This window comes from Octopus bimaculoides, chromosome 7 (genome assembly GCF_046866305.1).
Source record: "Octopus bimaculoides isolate indiv1 chromosome 7, ASM4686630v1, whole genome shotgun sequence".
Lineage (NCBI taxonomy): Eukaryota > Metazoa > Mollusca > Cephalopoda > Octopoda > Octopodidae > Octopus > Octopus bimaculoides.
This window is the reverse complement of record NC_142934.1, coordinates 2,682,375-2,705,996: the sequence shown is the minus strand read 5'-3', so window position 1 is coordinate 2,705,996 and position 23,622 is coordinate 2,682,375. Positions and strand designations below refer to the sequence as shown.

At 37.2% G+C, this 23,622-nt stretch overlaps 2 protein-coding genes and 1 long non-coding RNA gene across 4 annotated transcripts; 2 read left to right on the top strand and 1 right to left on the bottom strand.

The window, feature by feature from the left end:
• Window positions 1–58: 58 nt before the first annotated feature.
• LOC149134527 (uncharacterized) lies at window positions 59–20,117 on the bottom strand. The gene is made up of 2 exons (XR_016242487.1): window positions 19,987–20,117; window positions 59–2,047 (listed from the first exon to the last, which is right to left on the bottom strand). It is a non-coding gene; the product is annotated as an uncharacterized LOC149134527 (long non-coding RNA).
• Window positions 5,735–13,441, top strand: LOC106872235 (uncharacterized). The gene is made up of 2 exons (XM_052969147.2): window positions 5,735–6,451; window positions 11,691–13,441. The coding sequence occupies exon 2, from the start codon at window positions 12,087–12,089 to the stop codon at window positions 13,146–13,148; it is 1,062 nt and encodes a 353-aa protein (XP_052825107.1). The 5' UTR covers window positions 5,735–6,451; window positions 11,691–12,086; the 3' UTR covers window positions 13,149–13,441.
• On the top strand, window positions 18,299–22,459 carry LOC106872251 (uncharacterized). Of its 2 annotated transcripts, none has more exons than XM_014919172.3 (2): window positions 18,299–18,507; window positions 21,188–22,459. In XM_014919172.3, exon 2 carries the CDS (start codon window positions 21,746–21,748, stop codon window positions 22,412–22,414), a length of 669 nt encoding a protein of 222 aa, XP_014774658.1. In that variant the 5' UTR covers window positions 18,299–18,507; window positions 21,188–21,745; the 3' UTR covers window positions 22,415–22,459. The 2 variants fall into 2 exon arrangements, with proteins under 2 accessions (XP_014774658.1, XP_014774659.1); XM_014919173.3 differs by lacking the exon at window positions 18,299–18,507 and adding an exon at window positions 20,173–20,914.
• Window positions 22,460–23,622: the final 1,163 nt, after the last annotated feature.

Below are 23,622 nucleotides of genomic sequence, written 5' to 3'. Positions count from 1 at the left end.
ACATTTTGGTTACCCCCATTTACATTTAATTCAAAATGAAACAAAACTAACAGTTAGATGGAAAATGATGTTTATTTTTGTATACTTTCACTTTATTTATATTTGTAAAGTTTTCGGGGGGGGGGGGGGGGGTTAAATAGCAAGGTCTTGAGCAGTTCCTCACTGTGACCCCTTGAACACTGAAATTATATTTCCGATCATATAAACCACTCCGAATATTATTTTAGCAAATTTAAAGTCATTTTTCATTTTTTGTGCTGCTCCCTCCCCACTTCCCTTGATGACCTAAGCGTATGCTCAATGGTTAATCCAGCACTGAGTATAACTAGTAAAATATTATCAATAATATATTTTACTACTGTTGCATTACCAGTAAAATATATCAAAAATGCATTTTACATGGTGAAAATATTATCTCGCATTAGGCTGACCACCAAGTTGATGGTGTACCAAACAGTTGTACAGCCTGCATGGGCAGTAGCATTACTGACACCTGTGAGACTTGGATGGTTTACAAACACCATGCCAGAAAGCTAAACTGCTTCCACATGAACTAGCTGAAGAAGCTGTTGAAAGTCATCTGATAAAACAGAGTCTCAGACATAGAGGTCCTCTCTTGAACTGATCTTCCAAGCATTTAGACACTGCTGAAGAAAGGCTAAGTCAGATGGGCAGATCACCATGTTTGTATTCCTGACATACAACTCCCCAAAAGACTGTTTTACAGTAATCTGGCAGAAGTCAAGTGCATGCAAGGAGAATAGAAAAAGTGCTTCAAGAACACACTCAAAGCCTGACTGAAGTTCTTTGAGACCAACCCCAAAACTTGGGAAGCACAAGCATCAGACTGCCCTGCCAGGCAAAACTGTATCAATAGAGGTGTCACCTCCTAAAGCCAGAACAGGATTGCAGAGGCACAAAGAGAAGGAAAAAAAAAACACAAACAACAGGAGTCCAGACCTGACTGCTTGCCTTCAGTCCTGGCAGACCACCAGTGCCTGGCCTGTGGCAGAGCCTTGTCTAAGCATGCATTGGGTTGATAGGCCACAGCCAGACTCACCATGTCCTATCGTCTTCTGCCATTGATGTCCTTGGTCATCGTTGACAACAGACAAAATAATAATTATAATAGATGTCAGTTAAATGCTCAGTCTTGAGTCCATTCAAGAAATATTGGCATCTGAGTATCATATTAAATAATTAGATACCATTAATAGGTATAGTACTGTGGAATTCTGAGATAAATCTCTTCATAAACTTGAGTTAAATACATTATGTCGGAATGAGATGAACATCATCACTTCAGTGGTTCATGAGAAACAAACAGATGTGTTTCAACTTTGCTGAGTTTTTTCAAGACAACATGTTTTCTAACAATAGGTATACATTTAGTGTGATACACAATTGGCAATTTTAGCTTAATGCTAACTCAGCTGCATAAAGTGAGTCTTTCTACAGACTGGCAAGCTCCTGCAATACCAGTGAATGTTTTTTTTGGTGGTGGGGGGGTTTCCTGTATATCAAGATAAAAATCTCATTTAAGTGGGTAAAAATTGAGTGTTTGGCATCGACAAACCTCAACAAAGGTGAACTGCATTGGTTTTTCTCATGAGTCATGCAGCAACAATGTTCATCTTACTGATATATATTGCATTCTAACACAGTTCTATGAAGGGATTTTATCTTCAACAATTCCATGGCATCGTACCTTCTAACAGTGTGTATACATTGCTACAAATGGTGATTTTACTTCACAACAATCTCCATTGCAATGCTGCCTCAACAAATTTCATCCAACTCAGGAGAGCATGGGAAAGTGGATGTTAAAACGATGATGATGAGGATGACTGTGTATGTTTGCGTGTACATTTGTTACATCACATGAATATTGTAAACAAGCATCACCATTACAGAAACAACAAATTTCACTTCTAGTCTTCTATGAAAACCAAGTTTGGCCATGAGAAAATATGACCTTGCTTGGAAACAAGCAAGGGTAGGTGAAAGGAAAGGCATCTGGCTATTGAAAATCAATGAAATTCGACTCCTGCAAATATAAAAAAATGGATGTTAAAATGATAATCAGAAGGAGGAGGAAGAGGAAGAGATCCGGAAGAAACGGTCGATGTGTTGCTATTGTAAATTAATAATGTATTTTTGTTAAAAACACATTATAACAAGTACATCAGGCCAACAAAATACACAGAAAATAGATAGAATTTTTATTTTTTTGCTTATTCTTTGTGGTGGTGGGGAGTTGTATATTATTTCAATACTGTAAGGAGTTTATAAGTCAAAAATGGTCTCTAGTTCTAATCGTAATGTGAATGTTTCTGTGCATTGGTTTATGTTACCTCACAGAATTAAGCTAAAGTGAGAGAGAGACACAGAGTTTGAGTGTTCTTGCAGTTGCTTGAAGGCAAGCTAATGTGTGGTGGTGAGGAGAGGGGCAATGAATGTGTATAAATGGCTGGTGAATCTAAGCATTAATTAAGGCAGCTAATCTAATGAAATTGAACTAATGGGTTCTGTTTTATTTTTAATAGGACACTCTAGGGAATAGTTCCTTGAGAACTTGGTGAGCTGATAGGCCAGTTGTAGTCAATGAAAAATCTCAAAGTGAATTTGTTAGATTGACTGACTTGTAGAACTGTGGCAGCTGGCTGCAAAATTTTGTGGCTAGGCTGTGCAATGTTCCCATATAAAACCAAATCACAATATTAAGTTTACAATGACTCACATGTATTTGCATAAAGGTATTAAAAAGATTACTTGCTGGGAATGTTGAGTTGAATGCCACGAGTGTGTCTATGTGCAAGAGAGATGAGAAAATAAATCTTCATATTTGATGAGATGATCTTTTAACAGGGCTGCCAATAAGCCAAAAATACCACAAACCTCTTTGCCAAGGTCCTCTCTTCTCTCATTTGAATTTCCATGCATGTCAATTCATAACCATCATTTAGCATGAAACTATGAAATTTTCCATTACTCTTGATACCTACTCAGATGTGATAGGAGAGCAAGATCCCTTGATGTTAAATGTCACTATCAAATACAGAAATCTGATATGTTGTGTGGTTTTGGATCCTAATTTCAGATGCTAAGTACTGTTATAAATCTTTTGGCACAAATTTATACTTGAAATAAATTTATCTGATGATAAGGACAGTGTGCTTAACAACAAATCAGATGCTGATATTTTTTAATTTCATCAAATGCCTTCAGATAATTTTCAGACCAGTTCTACTTTATATCCTTTTTTAATAGATTATTTAGTGGAACTCATGCATTTTTGGAATATAATTTTGGTAATAATTTGCCAGTCCCAGAAAGCTTGTAAGATCGCTATGTTTGTTGGAGGGAGCATATTCTTAATTGTGTCTGCCCTTGACAGATCTGGTTGACGTCCATTTCTGTCAATGATTTGTCCTAAATTTTCGGTAAGAAAAATTCACTTTACTTCACTGAAAGTAAAGCCATAATCCTTAATTTTTTTTTTAACACATACTTTACATGCTCAACATACTGATACCTGGATTCACTTTTAATGAGTATATCATCCAGCTATGGAATTGCAAATTCACAGTCTGCTAATATTGCATTCACAATCATTTATGGTCCACTCCAATTTGTAGGTACGCGTCAGAGAGTTCCATTTTAGAAAATATCTTGCCACCATTTAACTTCACAAATATGTCCTCTGGCGTAGGTAGCAGATATTTTAAGACATATCTGTTAAACCAATGGAAAAATCAGTAGACACTCTGATTTTATTATTCTTTTTTCTTAACATATACAGTTGGTGATGCCCATTAACTATACTCCACTTTTTGGATAACTCCAGTTAGTTCTAGTCTCACTAAGTTTCTCTGTGGCATTGGAGATATTTGTAGGAACTGAGCCATTAACCACAAAGTTCTTGGCAATGTTGGCAGCTTGTCTCACCGAAGTGTCAGATGATGCCTGTCAGGGCACTTGGCTTTCCCAATGCCTTAGCCTTGCCATCGCCCATGGTAACGCATGCCTTAGTAATGCAAGCTTGCTGGCTTGCTTCAGTAGGTTCCATTATACCTAGTGGTGTGTGTTCAGTTGCTGTGGTTAAAAAAAAAAAAACCCTCACAAATGGTCTCAATACAGTTTTAACTGAAAGATTTGAAAGAATTAGAAGAAAGTTCTCTGGTAATTTCCTTTCATGTAAATAAATGATTTTATTAATTTGATAATTTGCCAACAAAATCTTTATAAAATGACAATGTTCTAGAACATGTACATGTTTATGTGTTATAAAGGACAGATCTTCTCAAGCATATTGTCGGACACATCAAGGGCACAACCCATTTAAAAGTACCTTTGATGCGTCGGGTGATAATAATATGCTCAAGAAGACCTGTTGAGACAAGTAAAACCAAAATCGTTCTGGTGGCACATAAAATGCATTATCTGAACATGGTCGATGCCAGTGACCACTGACTGGCTCCCATGCTGGTGGAACGTAGAAAGCACCATTCGAACATGGCCGATGCCAGGCCCACCTGACTGGCTCATTGTGTTTAGTGAACCCAAATAATTTTGCACCATAGAATAGTAGGTGGATATCAGGGAGAACTTTCGCTGAAGAGAACTGGTTCACAAACAGAGTCAAACTCTCCAAGAGTTCAAGTCCAGCGTCACCGGCAGATAAGGAGATACCATCTTTGAGGTGTTGAGGCCAAAGGCCATCAATTCCCGCACCTGAACCAGCAGGGAAGGATGAAATTGCCTTTCTGATGTTATCAGAGGTGAAGACTAGTCTCAAGTAGTCTGGGGGATTGGGCCAGTTTAGTTGATTATCTGGGGGTGCTGATAGGTGCTTCTCTTTCAGGTGCCTAAGAGACTCAGAATTACATGGAGCAAGGGAGGATAGTGAGGAAAGGAGACGGCCGGCCTCTTTTATGTCAAATTCACTGAATTTGGCATTGACTGCATGCTTGAGGTTTATTGGTTGCCTGTTGGTCGATGTCAAATTGAGGTGAGAAGTGATCGGAGTGGACTCAAATAATTGTCTTTAGGTATTGGCTAGTGCAAGCATGGAGAGCAGTCAGGTGGTGAGCTAGCATCGACCAACAGTAGAGGTCTAGCGCTGGAACTCAATCAACGAAGTGAGTTAGCAGAAGAAGCAGGGTATGTAACATTAGTTCCAATGGTTGGACTAGAACGAAAGTCGGTGGTGGAGGGGGACGGTTGAAAGTTGTAGGAGTGGCGGGGTTGGTAGGGTAAGCGCAATTTAGCTGTTGTTTTTAGCATATCTCACGACCGTCTGATATCTTCCTTATTTTAAAATATTTTCGGTTAATTACTACAAGTTCTCTCAGTCACCAATAAGCAAGTTAACAAGCCTAATGGGTGTAGGAAGATCTGTATTGAATGTTTTTAAGTATAAGCCTAGTTGGGGGTAAGGAGAATGTTTTACAGTATAAAAATGTGTCTTTAAGGAGTTATTGGTGAACGACATCAAGAACCAGTATACATTCTTCCGTGTCATCAGGAACATTGGTATTGTCTTGCAGCCCCCAAAAGAAACTTATGAAATCACTGATTTTCAGATATTTTACTGTCTTTTAAAAAAATGAATATATTGTGAATGAAAAAAACTAGATCCCCGTTTTTCTCGGCTGAACAGCGAAAACACGGTCGCACATTCACAAACATATAAGTACACTCATTGTCTTTCAAGTCCACAAGCGAGTTGAACAGTAAAATCTCTCCCTCACACACATACATACATCTTTTCTGTTTTCACGAATCGCTTATGTTTATGTATTTTTGTGTATGTGCATATGTAGGCGGGGGTAAAGAATGCGCACACCACCCGTTTTCGGCATAACCCTAACCCTAAATACAGGGTGTGCGTATTCTTTACCTTTGTCCCCGAAAAGACAACCAGCACTTTCCAATCAAACGGGGCAGCGAGATCAATTATAACCGTGGAATATATAAAAATATCCTCGGTTACTTGAAATGCCGAAACGAAAATAGAATAGTTCACTAGTTCTTTTTTTTTTTCTCTCTGATAATTTTTTCTGCATTTCGAAATTCCTCCTGACTTTATACATCCTCACATGTTTTAATTAATGTTTAATTAATGGAGTTAGTGACCAATTTCTTCTAAGCTGCGTAAATCTTTTCCTCATAAAACACGTACTTTTAAAATGAAAGTATTGCTAAAACAGTAAGAGTATTTTTTTTTTTTTATAATCTACAAACTTTTCTTTCTTCTTTATATCTTTTAAAAATTAATTTTTATCAGAAGCCCTCCTCATCTCTCTCTCTATCACATGACGAAAATTGACCAATGAAATCCGACCAACATCACAGCCTCATGCCGTCCATCGTAGTTTCATTGATGTAATTGTTGGACACAGATGAAAATATTTGACTCTAATTTAACCGTCATCGAGATTTATATGTGGTATTTATTATTATTATGTTTTTTTTTCTTCTATTCAGTTTTTGTTGGTACTACTAAAGCAGCACGGTCCCGAACGCGCAGTCGCGCGTCCGCGCTAGCTAGTCGTGAGTTGTCGATCCTAGCCCTGACCCTGTCCCTAACCCTGTCCCTAACCCTAACTCTAACCCTATCCCTAACCCGCGTGTGTAAATGAATACATGTTTAGGGTTAGGGTTAGGGACAGGGTCAGGGCTAGGATCGACCACTCACGACTAGCTAGCGCGGACGCGCGACTGCGCGTTCGGGACAGTGCTGCTTTAGTAGTACCGTTTTTTTTTTTAATTTCATGTTCGTTGATATTATTTTCCTTTGATCTGTCATAAAATTCCTAACATCCCCCTACCCTCCCCCTCAGTCAGGTTTCACTTTTGCGCTTAACGACGATCATCGATGGAATTTTGATGCGCAACCGCTGAGATTTATTTAGTTTCTGATGGGAGACCACGTAACCGAGTTTCTAAGATTGATTCTATGTTCTTGTTGCAGTGCTGATCTCTCGAGATGTGCAATTGATTCATCAATTGAAAAAGTTGAGATGTTTCAGCATCTGAACTTTGGGCACTATCACGCTATTAGATGTCAGAAGTGAAAGTAGTCGCTGTCTGTCTGCCTGTCTGCCTGCATGCCTGTTGCTGGTCTGTCAGCCTGCTTGCCTGTCTGCCTGCTTGCGTGCTGAGCTATCTGTCTGTCTGTCTGTCTGTCTGCTGGTTTGAGTTGATACTTTGGCTTACTTACTTACTGATATCTATCTACTATGTATCTATCTATCAATTATTAGAAAACACAAATTTAATATAAAAACATTTTCCTGAAATTGCAAATTATTTAAAATATAAAAATATAATTTTCAACAGAGAGAATTTATCAAAATAGAAAACAAATGAAGTTTGAAGTTAAGTTTAAAAATAAATGTGATACTTATGCTCCGTAGATACTTATACTCTGTAATGTTTCAAACGCATGGATATAGGTGTCGAATTTGTTCCAATAACTTCTGGAAGATCTCGTCCTTCAATTCGTAACGCCACATGAATTCTATTAGATGTGTTTGCAGTAAATTCCGGGTTGTCCCATTTTCTCTTTTGTTCTGGTTCTTGGCATGTTTCCATAGGCATTCGATGTGATTTGTTGTGGCAAATGTAACCGGATCAACAAAATTTATTGAATGGTTCACGGTTAAATGTCTATATCCTAGCGTGTTTAGTGTATTATATGAACGCCAGAGGTCAGAAATTATTGTTGTTCCTGGTAAAATCCGCTCTTGTATAATTTCTAAAAGGGTATCAGATGATCGATCTTCTACCGCAACTAAAAAACATCTTCTCGTATCTCTTTCTAACGCACTAAACACCCACTGCGTTTTAACCCGATGGCCAACATTATATTTTCTTCTAACAAACGCACTTTCATCTATCTCCACTATTCGGTTTGGTCCGCCTAACTTAATATTTTGCGCAATATAATACTCTGCACATACATCACGGCAGTAATTCCTCCAATCTGTTACAGCTACATTTGCTATACGACATTCCTGGCCTAAATTCTTAGCTAAATCTCCCTTAGCCCAATAATATAATATATCTATAATCTGCTCGCTTTTCAGTTTGCTATTATCTAGAAATTTCCCTTTCTAATGGAAATCAGTTTTCTACAAGGCCTTCCACATGACCATATCATGCCATCGGACAAATTGTTTTTGGCCACTTCCCTCATGCTAGCTCCACAAGAGGGACATATTTTTTCAGTATTTAACAATCCGTATGTCTTGAGCCAGTGAATACTAGCTGCTGTTGTTGCGGTGGCGATGGCAATGTCGCGGTGATTAATTCCATTTGCACTGGGATATGTAGAAGTCATCGTGAAAAACCTGCAACTAATTTGTTCTCGTGTAGATTTCAATTTGAATTACGCGCGCTTTTGGGTGGGTATGATGGGTATATGTGATTTATTTTTAAAAACAATAATGAATAATGCAAAAATACATTTATTCATAAAGTTTAAACTGAACATGGAATGAAATATATTTATTTATAAACTTTAAACTGAACTTCATTTGTTTAAATTCTCGTCCACCTTACCTTCGCTTGTTTAAATTCTACGGAATTCTACAAGAATTACCCATCATACCCACCAACGAACACCCAAAAGCGCGCGTAATTCAAATTGAAATCTACACGAGAACAAATTAGTTGCAGGTTTTTCACGATGACTTCTACATATCCCAGTGCAAATGGAATTAATCACCGCGACATTGCCATCGCCACCGCAACAACAGCAGCTAGTATTCACTGGCTCAAGACATACGGATTGTTAAATACTGAAAAAATATGTCCCTCTTGTGGAGCTAGCATGAGGGAAGTGGCCAAAAACAATTTGTCCGATGGCATGATATGGTCATGTGGAAGGCCTTGTAGAAAACTGATTTCCATTAGAAAGGGAAATTTCTAGATAATAGCAAACTGAAAAGCGAGCAGATTATAGATATATTATATTATTGGGCTAAGGGAGATTTAGCTAAGAATTTAGGCCAGGAATGTCGTATAGCAAATGTAGCTGTAACAGATTGGAGGAATTACTGCCGTGATGTATGTGCAGAGTATTATATTGCGCAAAATATTAAGTTAGGCGGACCAAACCGAATAGTGGAGATAGATGAAAGTGCGTTTGTTAGAAGAAAATATAATGTTGGCCATCGGGTTAAAACGCAGTGGGTGTTTGGTGCGTTAGAAAGAGATACGAGAAGATGTTTTTTAGTTGCGGTAGAAGATCGATCATCTGATACCCTTTTAGAAATTATACAAGAGCGGATTTTACCAGGAACAACAATAATTTCTGACCTCTGGCGTTCATATAATACACTAAACACGCTAGGATATAGACATTTAACCGTGAACCATTCAATAAATTTTGTTGATCCGGTTACATTTGCCACAACAAATCACATCGAATGCCTATGAAAACATGCCAAGAACCAGAACAAAAGAGAAAATGGGACAACCCGGAATTTACTGCAAACACATCTAATAGAATTCATGTGGCGTTACGAATTCAAGGATGAGATCTTCCAGAAGTTATTGGAACAAATTCGACACCTATATCCATGCGTTTGAAACATTACAGAGTATAAGTATCTACGGAGCATAAGTATCACATTTATTTTGAAACTTAACTTCAAACTTCATTTGTTTTCTATTTTGATAAATTCTCTCTGTTGAAAATTATATTTTTATATTTTAAATAATTTGCAATTTCAGGAAAATGTTTTTATATTAAATTTGTGTTTTCTAATAATTGATAGATAGATACATAGTAGATAGATATCAGTAAGTAAGTAAGCCAAAGTATCAACTCAAACCAGCAGACAGACAGACAGACAGACAGATAGCTCAGCACGCAAGCAGGCAGACAGGCCAGCAGCAGGCAAGCAGGCAGACAGGCCAGCAGCAGGCATGCAGGCAGACAGGCAAGCAGGCTGACAGACAGCGACTACTTTCACTTCTGACATCTAATAGCGTGATAGTGCCGAACTTTGTTATTTTTCCTACTCGCAGTCACGACGACGGGACCTGGACTGTGGTGCCCCGGGGCACATGCCGGACGAAACCCTTTCACGGTTCGTTTAAGAGCCTCTATTGCCATTGACTGCATCATTGTTATTGTTATTAGTCTTCATTGAATGTGGCCCTGCCTTTTTAGGTTTCGGCCAGTTTTTCAAATGAAAAAAAAAAAAAAAAGGTACTAATATCACTTAATCTGAAAGTGTATCTGTGGTTTGCAAATATCAGGTGATCCCATAAGTTCTGTCCGAATTTTGAATAAAGAAAACGAGTTATCAAATGTGATATTTAATTGGAATTTAATCGTCAGTGTACTTTCCCTGATTATCTATGACTTCCTTCCATCTATTTACAAGCTTTTTAATCCCATCAATGTAAAATTCTTTTGGTTTCAAAGTGAAGAACTCTGAAATGTCAGTTTCGACCTCCTTCTGGCTTGTGAAATTTATGTCCCCCAAATGATTCTGTAAACTACGAAACAAATGATAATCTGAAGGAGCAAGGTCAGGAGAATAAGGTGGATGAGGAATTTTTTTCCCAACCAAGCTCTTCGATCTTCTGTGGTGTGATCTTTGCAAGGGGTGGGGGGTCATGCATTGTCCTGATGAAATATCACTGGTTTTCGATTTACTAAAGTGGGTCTTTTTTTCTTTAAAGCTTGGTTCAAACGCTCTAATTGCTGACAGTAGACTTGAGCATTGATTGTTGAATTAGGTGGTAACAATTCAAAGTGAATTACTCCTTTGCAATCCCACCAGATAGAGAGAAGAACCTTTTTCCCATGAAGTTGTCTTCTTGGTTGTGGTTGAGCCTTTTCCCTTTTACCAAACCACTGTTTACAACGTTTAACATTTCAATAGAAGATCCATTTTGCGTCACCAGTCACAAGTCTATCAAAAAAGGGTGAAATGAGTTCGCGAGAATGGAGAGAAGAGCAGATGTCAACTCAGGATTTGCAGTTGCTTTCAGACAATTCATGAGGCACCCATTTTTCCAAGTTGTTAAGATGATGATGAACAGGTGTATGGTTTGAATTAAGCTTTATTGCCAATTCTTCAACTGATAATGTAGGATTTTCTTCAAGTAATACCTCAAGGAGCTTATCATTAAACTCAACTGGACGTCTTGTGCGATCTTCATCTTCAAGGCTGAAATTTCCACTTCTGAATTTTGTAAACCATCTTCTGCAAGTTCTTTCATTCAAGCATTCTTTCCCATAAACTGAGTATATGTTTCGAGTCGCTTCGGCTGCAGAGTTTCCTTTTTTGTACTCATTAAGCATTATGTGCCTTAAATGCTCTTTGGATACTTCCATGTTAGAAAGGGTTTTAATCAAAGAAATATTAATTCTATTATTCTGTAAAATAATATTTCATTTGTTTAAATGTACACAAATGCATAAAAATAATTTTTTTATTCCATTAGACATTCTAAAATACCATTAAATTTCATTCAATTTTAAAAAAGGTAAAATCAGACAGAACTTGTGGGATGACCTGATATGTTGACCATAATGTTAATAAATTATTGAGTAATGTTTTGCATCTATAGTTATCACTAAAGAAATCTTGTAAAATGTCCGTTGTTGAATCTCTCCAGTTCAAGTATCCCTTATATCTTACATTATTTTTCTATTATTTCAGAATATCAGAAAGACTCAAGGAAGATGATGTACAGCTCAGTTATAACACTATTTATTTAAATCTATGGTGGAATTACTGAAATATTTTCTGTGTGTGACTATTACCAACATTCTATGTGGGAATCTATACGAGATAGTTTTGTATTCTAATGAGATATGGATGAGTTTACAAAGGAATGTGTCCCAGCCATGTATATTGTCAAGTTGATGGAGAAACAGCAGTAGAAATACTTGTCAGAAGGAATCAAAAAATAAGGTCTAAGAAAAGAAAATAATGAAATATGTTGAGAGAAAATTGATAGACAATGAATTGTAAGAGAAGCAGTCTAAAAAGTTTGATTTTCCTGGTGTGTTGAAAGAGTAAGGCAAAACGTCATACCAGTGTGATATCTTTAAAATGTCATTCTCTCAAACAAACAACTTTATTCACAAATGCATTTATACAGGAGAAAAGCCATATTCCTGTGATATCTGCAATAAATTATTTTCTAGAGGTTTTGACTTAACAAGACACAAACGCATTCATATGGCACAGAGACCAAATCATTGTGATACTTGTGGTAAATCATTCTCTCTAAATGATCACCTAACTAAACACAAACACATTCACACAGGAGAAAAACCATATCATTGTGATATCTGTGGCAAATCATTCTCTCTGGATGATCACTTAACTAAACACAAACGCATTCATACAGGTGAGAAATCATATAACTGTGATATCTGTGGCAAATCATTCTCTGGAAGTAGTGACTTAAAAAGACATAGACGCATACATACAGGAGAGAAGCCATACCGCTGTGGTAACTGTGCTAAATCCTTCTCTGAAAAATCTAAATTAAATAAACACAAACGATTTCACACAGGTGAGAAGCCATATTGCTGTGACATCTGTTATAAATCATTCTATGGAAGAGGCGACTTAACTAAACACAAATGCATTCATACAGGAAAGAAACCATATCATTGTGATATTTGTGGCAAATCATTCTGTGGAAGTAATGACTTGACAAGACACAAGCGAGTACATACAGGTGAGAAGCCATATCACTGTGATATTTGTGGCAAATCATTCTCTCTAAATGATCACTTAACTAAACACAAACGAATTCATACAGGAGAGAAGCCATACAATTGTAGTATCTGCAGTAAATGCTTCACTAGAAGCGGTGACTTAACTAAACACATACGCAGTCACACAGGAGAGAAACCATATCACTGTGATATCTGTTATAACTCATTCTCTGGAAGTAATGACTTAAGAAGACACAAACGCATTCATACAGGAGAGAAGCCATACCACTGTGATGCTTGTGGCAAATCATTCTCTCTAAATGATCACTTAAGAAGACACAAACGGATTCATACAGGGGAGAAGCCATATCATTGTGATATCTGTGGTAAATTGTTCTCACGAAATGATCACTTGACTAAACACAAACGAATTCACATTAGATAGAAACGATGCAGTGATTTTAACGGAGGAAATAACATAATTACTTGCTGTCACATTCCTATAGGAGAGAAGACATATAACTGATATTTCTGGTAAATCATTCACTTGGACAAGTCACTTGACTACGTGTATGTTTTATTTGGAAGAGTAACTGTGTCAGCATCTAAAGTAATTCTCTAAGAAAACTAGCAAATATTAAATTGTGCACACAGGACAGAACCATGTGATAACAACTTCCCAGCACTGTTGTTTTATATAAACACTATTGTATCTAATAAAAGCATTCTTTGAAACAATTCCTCTGTATTCTATCTTATTTCCAAATAGTAGAAAAGATATTGATTTTATTTGCAGTAGTAGGTAAATAGGTAAGTAGTGTCTGAAATCAGGGATAACAACTGTACAGTACTTCTGTTCATATACAGTTTCCTCTTTAGTCAAAATTAGACTTGACCCAAAAGTAAATGACATGAAATTTATAAATGGAATTGTGGTGGACACGTCTGGAGTGTGATTGATGACACATGGCCAGAAAAGTCAAGAGATAAGATTTTAAGATACAAAAGGAAACATCTGATGACAAAATAACTTGAATAAATTCGACTAAAATATGTTGGCTTCCTTGAACTTGCTATAGTCATGAGAAATGTTATCATCATCATTGAGCATTCATTCTTCATGCTGGCATGGGTTGGATGGTTTGATAGGAGCTGCTCCTGAGACAGCGACTATTTTACTTACATTTTCATGTCTTCCCCAACACAGCAAACACCTGAAGTCTTGGTCCCTTGTCACCTCTTCTGTGAGGCCCAACGTCTGAAGATCCTTTCTCACTACATCATCCCATGTCTTCCACGCCGTTACTTCACAATTAGAGTTTGGCCCTTCTTGATGCAGCTGTCCTCATCCATTTGCATCACATAACCATTCCAGTACACCTTTCTCTCTTGCAAACTACATCTGCTGCCTCATGTACCCAATTTTTTTCACACTCTGCCATACATGCACACTGACATTACCCGTCCAATGGAACATGTTGGCTTCAGTTCTTTCAAGCCTTCACATATCCTCTGCATTCAAAACTCGTGTCTCACTGCCATGTAGCATAGTTGTTCATATATAGGCATCATACAAGAGGCTCTTTGTTACTAACAGAAGTCGTAGCTCTCTGAACTTTGCCCTGCCCATTTGTTTTCTAGCATCTACACTAGAATATATTGATGTGAAAGACAACAACACTGAATCCTCTAAGTTTTATTTTCTACTATGTGCTGGCTTGGGTAGTTCTATAATTAATTTAGCTAAACAGGCATAATTCCAAAAGTTTGTAAGTTCAGATTTACTTTGTACAATGATACATGTAGAAACAAATGTTTTCAATTGCAACATTTGTGAAAACAAGATTGAGTTAAAAGTGTTGTAGAAATGAGTGTAATATATCATTGTCATCATTTCATGTCCATCTTCCTTGCTAGCATGGATTGGTTGGTTTGAGGGTGTCTGATGTGTCAGGGGACTGCCTTCAGCTCCAATGTCTTTTTTAGAATAGTTTCTAAGACTGGGTACACTTCCTCTTGATGCTACCTACCAAGTATACTGGGGGCTTTTGCATGTTGCCAAGATTACTTGACTGAGGTGACTAGTATTGATGAAGGTGGCTTTCTTTCTGATGTTGAAGGACAAGAGTATGATAGAGGAATAGGAAGAGAGGAGGAGATATACATGGGTATCACAGCAGGAAAGAAATGATGGTGATGATGAAGTGTCAAGGTACAAGAAAGTGAAGCTGAAGAGGAACAGGAGTGGTTTAGAAGAGTGTGAGGAAAGCAACAAATGGTTGGAGGTGGAAATATCGGCGAATGCAGTGAATAGCAAACAGGAAGAGGTAGGGTCAATAGTGAATATGAGTTTGAAGAGGAGGATAAGGTGAGTACGAAAATAGGATGAGTGTAATAAAGCTCTAGAGGAGAGGTGAGAGGGGCAGAGATAAGAAACGGGGTGAGAGTGAAAAAAGGACATCATAAAATCGGTTCTTCTGATCGTCTGCTAGCCTTGATGGTGGGGGCCATAGGCAGAGATAAATATAACTGTTGATAAGTCTATCACATGCTCTACTTCAGTCACCTTTCAAAAATTGGCAACCAAACTGAAAAGATTCAGATCTTGTTCTTTGGGAGTTATAAACACTTACTGTAAGATTTTTGTTTTGTTTTATCAAGTAAATCAAACGTTTATTTGTATCATTCAGTGCAGCCCTTAATATGTTTACAAACTGTATTTACTGGCGTGGGGGATGGAGGTAGGGCAAGAGTAATATTCATTACCTTTTTGACTCTCCAGAATTACATTTGAAACATTTCATGCACATCAATATCCATCCTTAGACATCTGGCAGATAAGAAATGCAACAAACATTTTCCCCACAATTTTTTTCATAATCATAATCTATGCTGTTTTGAAAGGTGTTTCTGTAAAATTTCATTAAAAGATATCCATTTTTATAGATTGGTTGGTTTGAGGGTGACAGAGGACTACCTTGAGCTCATCTTTTTTGCAATAGTTTCTAAGACTGGGTAAAGTTATGAGGGGAAAAAAACCCAATCATGTGAATCTTCCGAACTCCTCTCCCCACCCCTTCGGAAAACATTTTCCTCAGAAATTTCTTTGTAATCTGTGTCATTTGAACAGTATTTTGTATAACATTTTCCAGTTAACCTCCAGAGTTTGACCCCGAGCAAAAGATTTTTTTAAAATAGGGTAATAGGTGTCAAACATGTAAACAGATATGAAACAAAATGCACGTTGGCGAATGGGAGCAGGGGGAGACGACACGGAAAATTCACATCGGGAATGTTCCAAGTCCTCTCACCACTTCCCCGTTTGTCGGCACAAATTTTTTCTTCATGTTCGTTTACTACACATTATTTTACACCTAGTATACTATTGTTTTTCAATTTTTGTGACGGGGTGGATTCAGATAATTCACACGATCCAGTAACCTGACAACTGGTCACAAAAATGAAGAAAAAAAATAGTGTACTAGGTGTAAAACAACATGTAGTAAACGAATATGAAAAAAAAAATGCATGCTGGCGAACGGGAGAGCACTCGGAAAATTCACACAATCCGAAAACTCAACGTTAACACCTGGTCACAAAAAGTAAAAAAAAAAGTAGTGTAATAGGCGTTAAACATGTAGTAAAGGAATATGGGCAAAAAAGTGCGTGCTGGCGAATGGGGGTGGGGTGGGAGAGGACTTGGAAAATTCTCTTGCCCAAGATGCCATGCAGTGGGACTGAACCCGGAACCATGTGGTTGAGAAGGATATCCATTTTGTTGAGGGAAAAAATCGGATCATATGAATTGCCCTGATCTCCCTCCCCTCCCACTTCGTCAGTAAGTGTCTTCAACCAATGCATTCTGAAGGCCGAAGGTGGCATTTCAGAAGAAAAATTATCTATGCTATAAACGAAGATGAAAACCAAAATGTGTGCACCAAATTTTCCCTATTCTGTCTTCTGCATAATGGTATTAACAGAAACAATTGCAGCATAGTTGCTTGTAAGCCATTCAAGAACTCACACACACACAAAAAAGAACCATTGCTTTCATTGTGACATTGAAATTTCATTTGTGTCTAAATATTTTCATTCTTTAAAACCCTGACAAAAATTTGTGCTGCATCTGTTTTGTCAGTGAACAAAGTCTCAGTTTCAAAGCGACAAAAAATATTCAGATTGAAATGAGATTTAAATGTTGCAGTGAAACTAACGGTTTTTTTTTTGGGGGGGGGGAGTTCTTGAATTGCTTACAAACGTCTATGTTGCAATTGTTTCTGTTAAAACCATTATGCAGAAGACAGAATCGAAAAAATTTGGTGCACGCATTTTTGTTTTCATCTTTGTTTATAGCGTTGATAATTTTTCCTTTGAAATGCCACCTTTGGCCTCCAGGATGCATTGGTTGGCCCGAAGCTATAGTTGAAGACACTTGCTGGCGAACGGGGCTGAGGTGGGGAGGAAGACTAGGACAATTCACACGATACAATTTTTTTCCATCAGCAAAATGGATATTCTTCGTAACCACACGGTTCCAGGTTCAGTCCCACAGTATGGCACCTTGGGCAAGTGAATTTTTTTGAGAACCCCCCCCCCGCCCCGTCAGCATGCTTTTTTTTCATATTCGTTTACTACATGTCGTTTTACACCTACTACACTATTTCCCCCCCCCCCCATTTTTGTGACCGGGTGTTAACGTTGAGTTTTCGGATCCTGTGAGTTTGATTGTGAATTTTCCCACTCCTGTCCTCACCCCCACCCTGTTTGCCAGCGCACATTTCTTTCTTCATAATCGTTTAGTACACATTATTTTTCACCTATTGCAATTTTTCTTCTCTTTTTTTTTTTTGTTTTTTTGGTAGTCGGGTTACTGGATCGTGTGAATTATCCGAGTCCGCACCCAACTCACCCCATCACAAAAATTGAAAAAACAATCGTATACTAGGTGTAAAATAATGTGTAGTAAATGAACATGAATAAAAAAAATTGCGCCGACGAACGGGAAAGTGGTGAAAGGACTCGGAACATTCCTGATGGGAATTTTCTCAGTCGTCTCTCCCGCTCCCGTTCGACAGCGAACATTTTTTTTTCATATTCGTTTATTACATGTTGTTTTACACCTATTAACACTGGAAGTTAACCCATTTCCCCGAAAGTCTTATCCCCCCTCACCGTTCGTTTGCGCAAATCTTTGGTTCCATATTCATTCTTTACACACAGTAAGCTGGGCTTTTATTTTCGTTTTCGTAACTGGGGCATAAGGTGTATATTTATGTCTTTATTGGCCACAGGGAGCTAAACATAGAGGGGAAAATCGAGGACAGGGATTAAGTCGATTACAACGACCCAGTGCGTAACTGGTACTTATTTAATCGACCCCAAAAGGCAAAGTCGACCTCGACGGAATTTGAATTCAGAACGTAACGAAACAGTATACTGACCAATAAGATGGACATTAGAGGAGATATTAAGACGAAGTAAATACTAAGGACGCCAACTAAAATAAAATGAATCTAGAGTTGGCTTCTCTCTTATGAGTACAGATAACATCCCCCCATCCCATACAATGAGTTTCACTTCCGGCTTATAACCAACATCTCTCTCTCTCTCTCTCTCTCTGCAAACAATGTTAGCATATTAAAATTTTTACCCTGCGTCATTAACTTAAATAGATTATTAATCAAAAGATAACAGAAATATTCTGTTAGAATAAATTGAAAGTAGTTCTGCTTAATTTATCAACAATGTCCTCGTCCAATTTTACTCCATTTCTCCTTCTTTCATCTTTTAAACTATATTCGTATGTAAGTAGCCGTCATTTATAGACATTTTACACGTTTCTTTTATGCAAAATCTATCTTTTATATTTATATCTCTACTTTCTATTTTACAACTACAATATTCCTTTCCTGGCAATACGCAAAAGAAAATACAACCACAAACATTAATAGGCATTTATGCCCCCTCCCCGACTTTGGATTATCATAACTTTCAGAAAAAGGGATATTTTTTAATGAAATTTTCTACAATTATGTATTATATCATGTAGATTCCGAATAGGAAAGACATCCGCCCGGGGAATCCGGAATATACAAAATATTTTGGGGAAAGTATTTTAGGAGTTGGGTGTGGGAAATTTCGGAAAATTCACCGGAGTCCACTTCAATTCGTCTTAACTTTCAAGAAAATAGATATTTTTAAATGAAATTCTCTACAAATATACCTCAGACTTTGTAGATTCCGAGGGCATAGGAATTTGGGAGGAAAAACAATTGGGGGTTATTTTTGAGAACTGTTCCTCGTGGGTGTTTCGGCACTAGTCCATATTTGTTTCATTTTCTCCGCTTCGTGCGTTTATGCATCCGTAGATTTCTACTGAAGCCCTCACCAAAATACTCGTTATGCTAAAAATAACAGCTAACGGTCTGGTACACAGAAATATGCTATTAAGACGACTTATCTGTTGCATACAATTTTTTAAAACTTCAAGTAAATTCCCAGGTAAACGTTTCTAATAGAAAGGCAGAAGACACCAGAAGCAAAAATAAGGAATATACACGACGCACAGTTAAATATACAAGTGTAAAGGGCAAAGTTTCGATATAAAATCGAAAGATCACCAGGGCAAAATTTTGACCATCTTGCAAAGTATAATTTGTTACATAATCTCTATAATAAACATGATACTGAATGAAATAATTCCCCGTTTGAACATTTTTAATTACGTGTGTGTGTGTGTGTGTGTAGAAATCTACGGATGCACAAAACGGAGAAAAATATGGACGACTAGTGCCGAAACACCACTAAGGAGGGAAACGGTTCTCAAAATTAACCCCCAATTGTTTTCCCCAAAATTCTTATGTCCTTGGAATCTACATAGTCCGAGGTTTATTTGTAGAAGATTTCATTAAAAAATATCCATTTTCTTAAAAGTTAAGACGAATTGAAGTGGACTCAGGTGAATTTTCCGAAATTCCCCCCCCCCTCCTAAAACACTTTCCCCAAAACATTTTGTATATTCGGAATCTACATGATATAACACATAACTGTAGAAAATTTCATTCAAAATATCCATTTTTCTGAAAGTTATGATCATCCAAAGTCGGCAGTAGTGGGGCAGAAATCTGTACGTAACCGAACCATTTTCAGGCTATGTACTATGGGCAGTTTTAGATGGTCAAATTCAGAACGCTTTTAGAAGGATGTATGTGTGCGCATGCACAAAGGAATCAGACTGGTCATATTTAACTTTGAACATTTGTCATATCGAAGTGTAAACCTACCTTATACAAAAGACAGTTCCTAGTTTGCATTGGTCTGATCGGCCATAACTGAACGTCCTGTGACCCATCTTCTCCCATGTAATGTCCTGGTCATCGTCAACAACGATGGACGAACATTATTATATTGTTATATACTATAATGGCATTAGATTAGAATATAGAGTATTTTCTATTGTCACCTTTTAGTTTCCATCTTCTTTGTTGGCATAGGCTGGACAGGATTTCATGGCTCCAAGGACTGCGTCAGACTCCAGTGTCTTGTGTTGTGCATTGGGTCCTTTTTTTCAAAGCCCCAGCACTAATAAGGTCACCATGAAGCTTGCAAAATTAAGATCTTCAATGAAGTGAGGCCTTATTAGTGAAGGAAGTGGTTTTATGCCAGGTGATGAATGCTTAGAGTATGTAAGAAGGGGCTGGCGCAGGGTTCGTATTGCAGAGGACATACATGGTTACATGCATTATACTAGAGGGAGTGGAGCCAGAAAAAGAAATAAAAATGGCAGTGATGAGTGGTCTAGATGGACCCTAAACATACGGTTATTTTGATAGAGATTATTCTAGATCAATAACTGAAATAGAAACTTCATCCTTAGCAAAAGTTCAGTATCAATTTTGGTCCAGTGGATGGAGTTTTTGAAACTGGTCTCCCCCCAGCAGTTGTCATGGAACAATACTAGGCCTTAGTTTTTAATTTTTTGTGTGTATAGCTATACTCTTGACATTATCAGTCTTATATGCTGTCATCTCCTTTTGTGCTGCCAAAGCATCATTCTGTTTAACCAAACTATTCTCCTTCATATTAGTATTTTGAGTATACAAGCCAAAATTTGAAAATGCTAAGGTGGGATGATTTTTTAGTTGGCTGAAGAAATGCACTGATGGCAATGAGTACCCATCATGGGGCAGTTGTGTATTTTTGTTGAATCAGGTGAGAAACAGGATAATTTTAAGACACAGACTAACATATATTAACTAGTGGTCATTGATGAAATTCTTCCTGTCAAGATCCATACCCACAGCCCTCTTTATCTACTTCTGCCACATCTATATATCAAAGTGTCTTCTCTCTGTAAACATGTTCTAACATTTTCTTGCTATTCTAACTTTCAATATCTGTGATCCAAATATCTTCTCTTCAATAATCTTCATGTTAACTCTTGATTGTCCCTTGTATCTTACTTATGTTGTCTTTTTATTTCAGGTTATCTGATGACATTGAGATAAAATTATGTCACTGAAGATGTTCGACTTATTTATCAACTTTTGAAGACTGAAAATAACTTCATCAAACTGATGTCAGTCTTTTTCTACAACACTTGGATGAATGAATGAATGTGAGATATTTCCTCAGAATTGAGATTATCTACAATAATTCTCATATCGACTGCAAATGTATATTCAGAGATTATTTATTATGATGTTTTAACTGTTTTGAAGTTATTTTTTCAAAAGAACTGCTAGTCTCATCACCTTCTTATTTATTAATTACAAAATTCTATCCTAAGTCTTTCTTCAAAGCCAAAATACTTTCAGATTTTAACAAAGACCATCATATATATGGATTTAAAAGAGACACTTATGGATGATAAGGCAGAGCTTGAAAATAATATTTCATCTATCCAGACACAAGAAAATACAGAAGAGGGATCACACCATTGTGAGATATGTGGGAAATTATTCACAATAAGAAAGAATTTAATTCAACATAAATTTATTCACTCAGAGATACAACTGTGAAAACTGTGACAAACAATTCACTATGAGCAGTTCCTTATTTCAGCACAAGCTTATTCACACAGGAAAGAAACCATATCACTGTGATATCTGTGGTAAAACATTCTCTGAAAGTGGTCATTTAACTTCTCACAAACGTGTTCACACTGGAGAAAGACCATACCGCTGTGAGATCTGTGGTAAAAATTTCTCTCAAAATAGCAATTTATCTCTCCACAAATATATCCACACTGGAGAGAAACCATATCACTGTAATATTTGTGGTAAAACATTCTCTCTAAATGGTAATTTATCATCCCACGTACGTATCCATACAGGAGAAAAACCATACCACTGTGAGATTTGTGGCAAAGCATTTTCCCAAAATGGTAGTTTGTCTTGTCACAAACGTATTCACACAGGTGAGAAACCATATCACTGTGATATCTGTGGCAAAACATTTTCACACAACCATAATTTATCTAATCACAAACGTATCCACACTGGTGAGAAACCTTACCATTGTGATATCTGTGCTAAAACATTCTCTCAGAATAGCGTTTTAAGTACTCATAAACATATCCACACAAGAGAGAAACCATATCACTGTGATATATGTAATAAAACCTTCTCTCAAAAACGTTATTTGTTTTCCCATAAACGTATCCACACAGATGGGAGATCACACCAATGTGATGGTAGCTTAATGATATGACAACTGGTCACTGAGATGAAAAATAAAAACCTACATGGAATAAAATATGTATTTTTTTTTTTTCATTCTGACAGATTTACAATATGATGTAGCGCCATTCTTGTTGAACCTTGTTTTATATTATTTGTAAAGCTCCAACATCTTTAAATCAGAGCTCACTGAATCTTTCTTAGATACTCTGTGTATCTGTTACGTCATACATCATGAGATCATGATGTCACATCTTAACGTAAAGTCACTTCCATTACATCTCCCATCTTTACAAACATTGCAAGGGATTGGAACTTGAATCATCAACTTCAAATAAATTTAGTTATATATTCATTATCATTCTGATAAAGCAACTTTCTTCAGAGTCCATGAATATATCTTCTTTAGATTTAACTGTCCATAAATGAATTTTTTTTTTTCCATTAAGTAAATAATCTCTTTAACTTCTTTAAACATGGAAAGAATAATGAAATATGCTTTCAGGCAATTAACACAGTTCAACTTCTTTAACTTGAAATCAAACACTTAACACAGTTCATGAATCTCTCTTTTCATAGAGCACTTCTCGAATTCAACAGTTCTTAATATCAATCTCAATATTCTGGCATGTTGATTTTTCGTTTGGATCTTGTAGTTTGATTACAGATAGTGTCTCTAGCCTCAGACTCATCTGTATCGTAGTCTCTTCACATTCTCCATTTGGCTAAGCTGTTGGATTCTTAGCAGCTGTCCACAGATGACAACGATTTCATCAATACTTGTCTTCTATCTGACGTCTGTTGGATCTTGGTGCGTCATCCACTGATTTTTTTCAACTCCAGGCTTCCATGTCTGATTTCCTTGAATCCTGACTTGCCGCCCATGAGTTAAGTGAGGTAACTCTCTAATACCTCTGTCGCTGTAGTAATTTTACTGGTCTTGACGTGCTTTCAGCTGATCATGTAGCTGGTTCTTCTGTACTTGAGGTTTCAGCAAGGCATCGGACACAGTTGAGCGACTTTTCAGACGCCTGCTCATTAGCATTTGAGCTGGTGATAGATTGACTATGTCAACCGGTGTCTTTCTGTACTCAAGTAAAGCCAAGTAGACATCTCAGGCACTGGCTTCTGCTTTCTTGAGCAGACTTTTTACTGTCTGAACTGTGCGCTCAGCTTGTCTGTTTGGGTGTGTCAGACTTGATGTTGTGTGTTTGAAATCCTTTTCTAGACCAAAGTTAC

What these genes read in the sequence shown, in the direction of transcription:
- LOC106872235 (XM_052969147.2), top strand. Translation starts at nt 12,087, where the DNA reads ATGTCATTCTCTCAAACAAACAACTTTATTCACAAATGCATTTATACA.
- LOC106872251 (XM_014919172.3), top strand. Translation starts at nt 21,746, where the DNA reads ATGAGCAGTTCCTTATTTCAGCACAAGCTTATTCACACAGGAAAGAAA.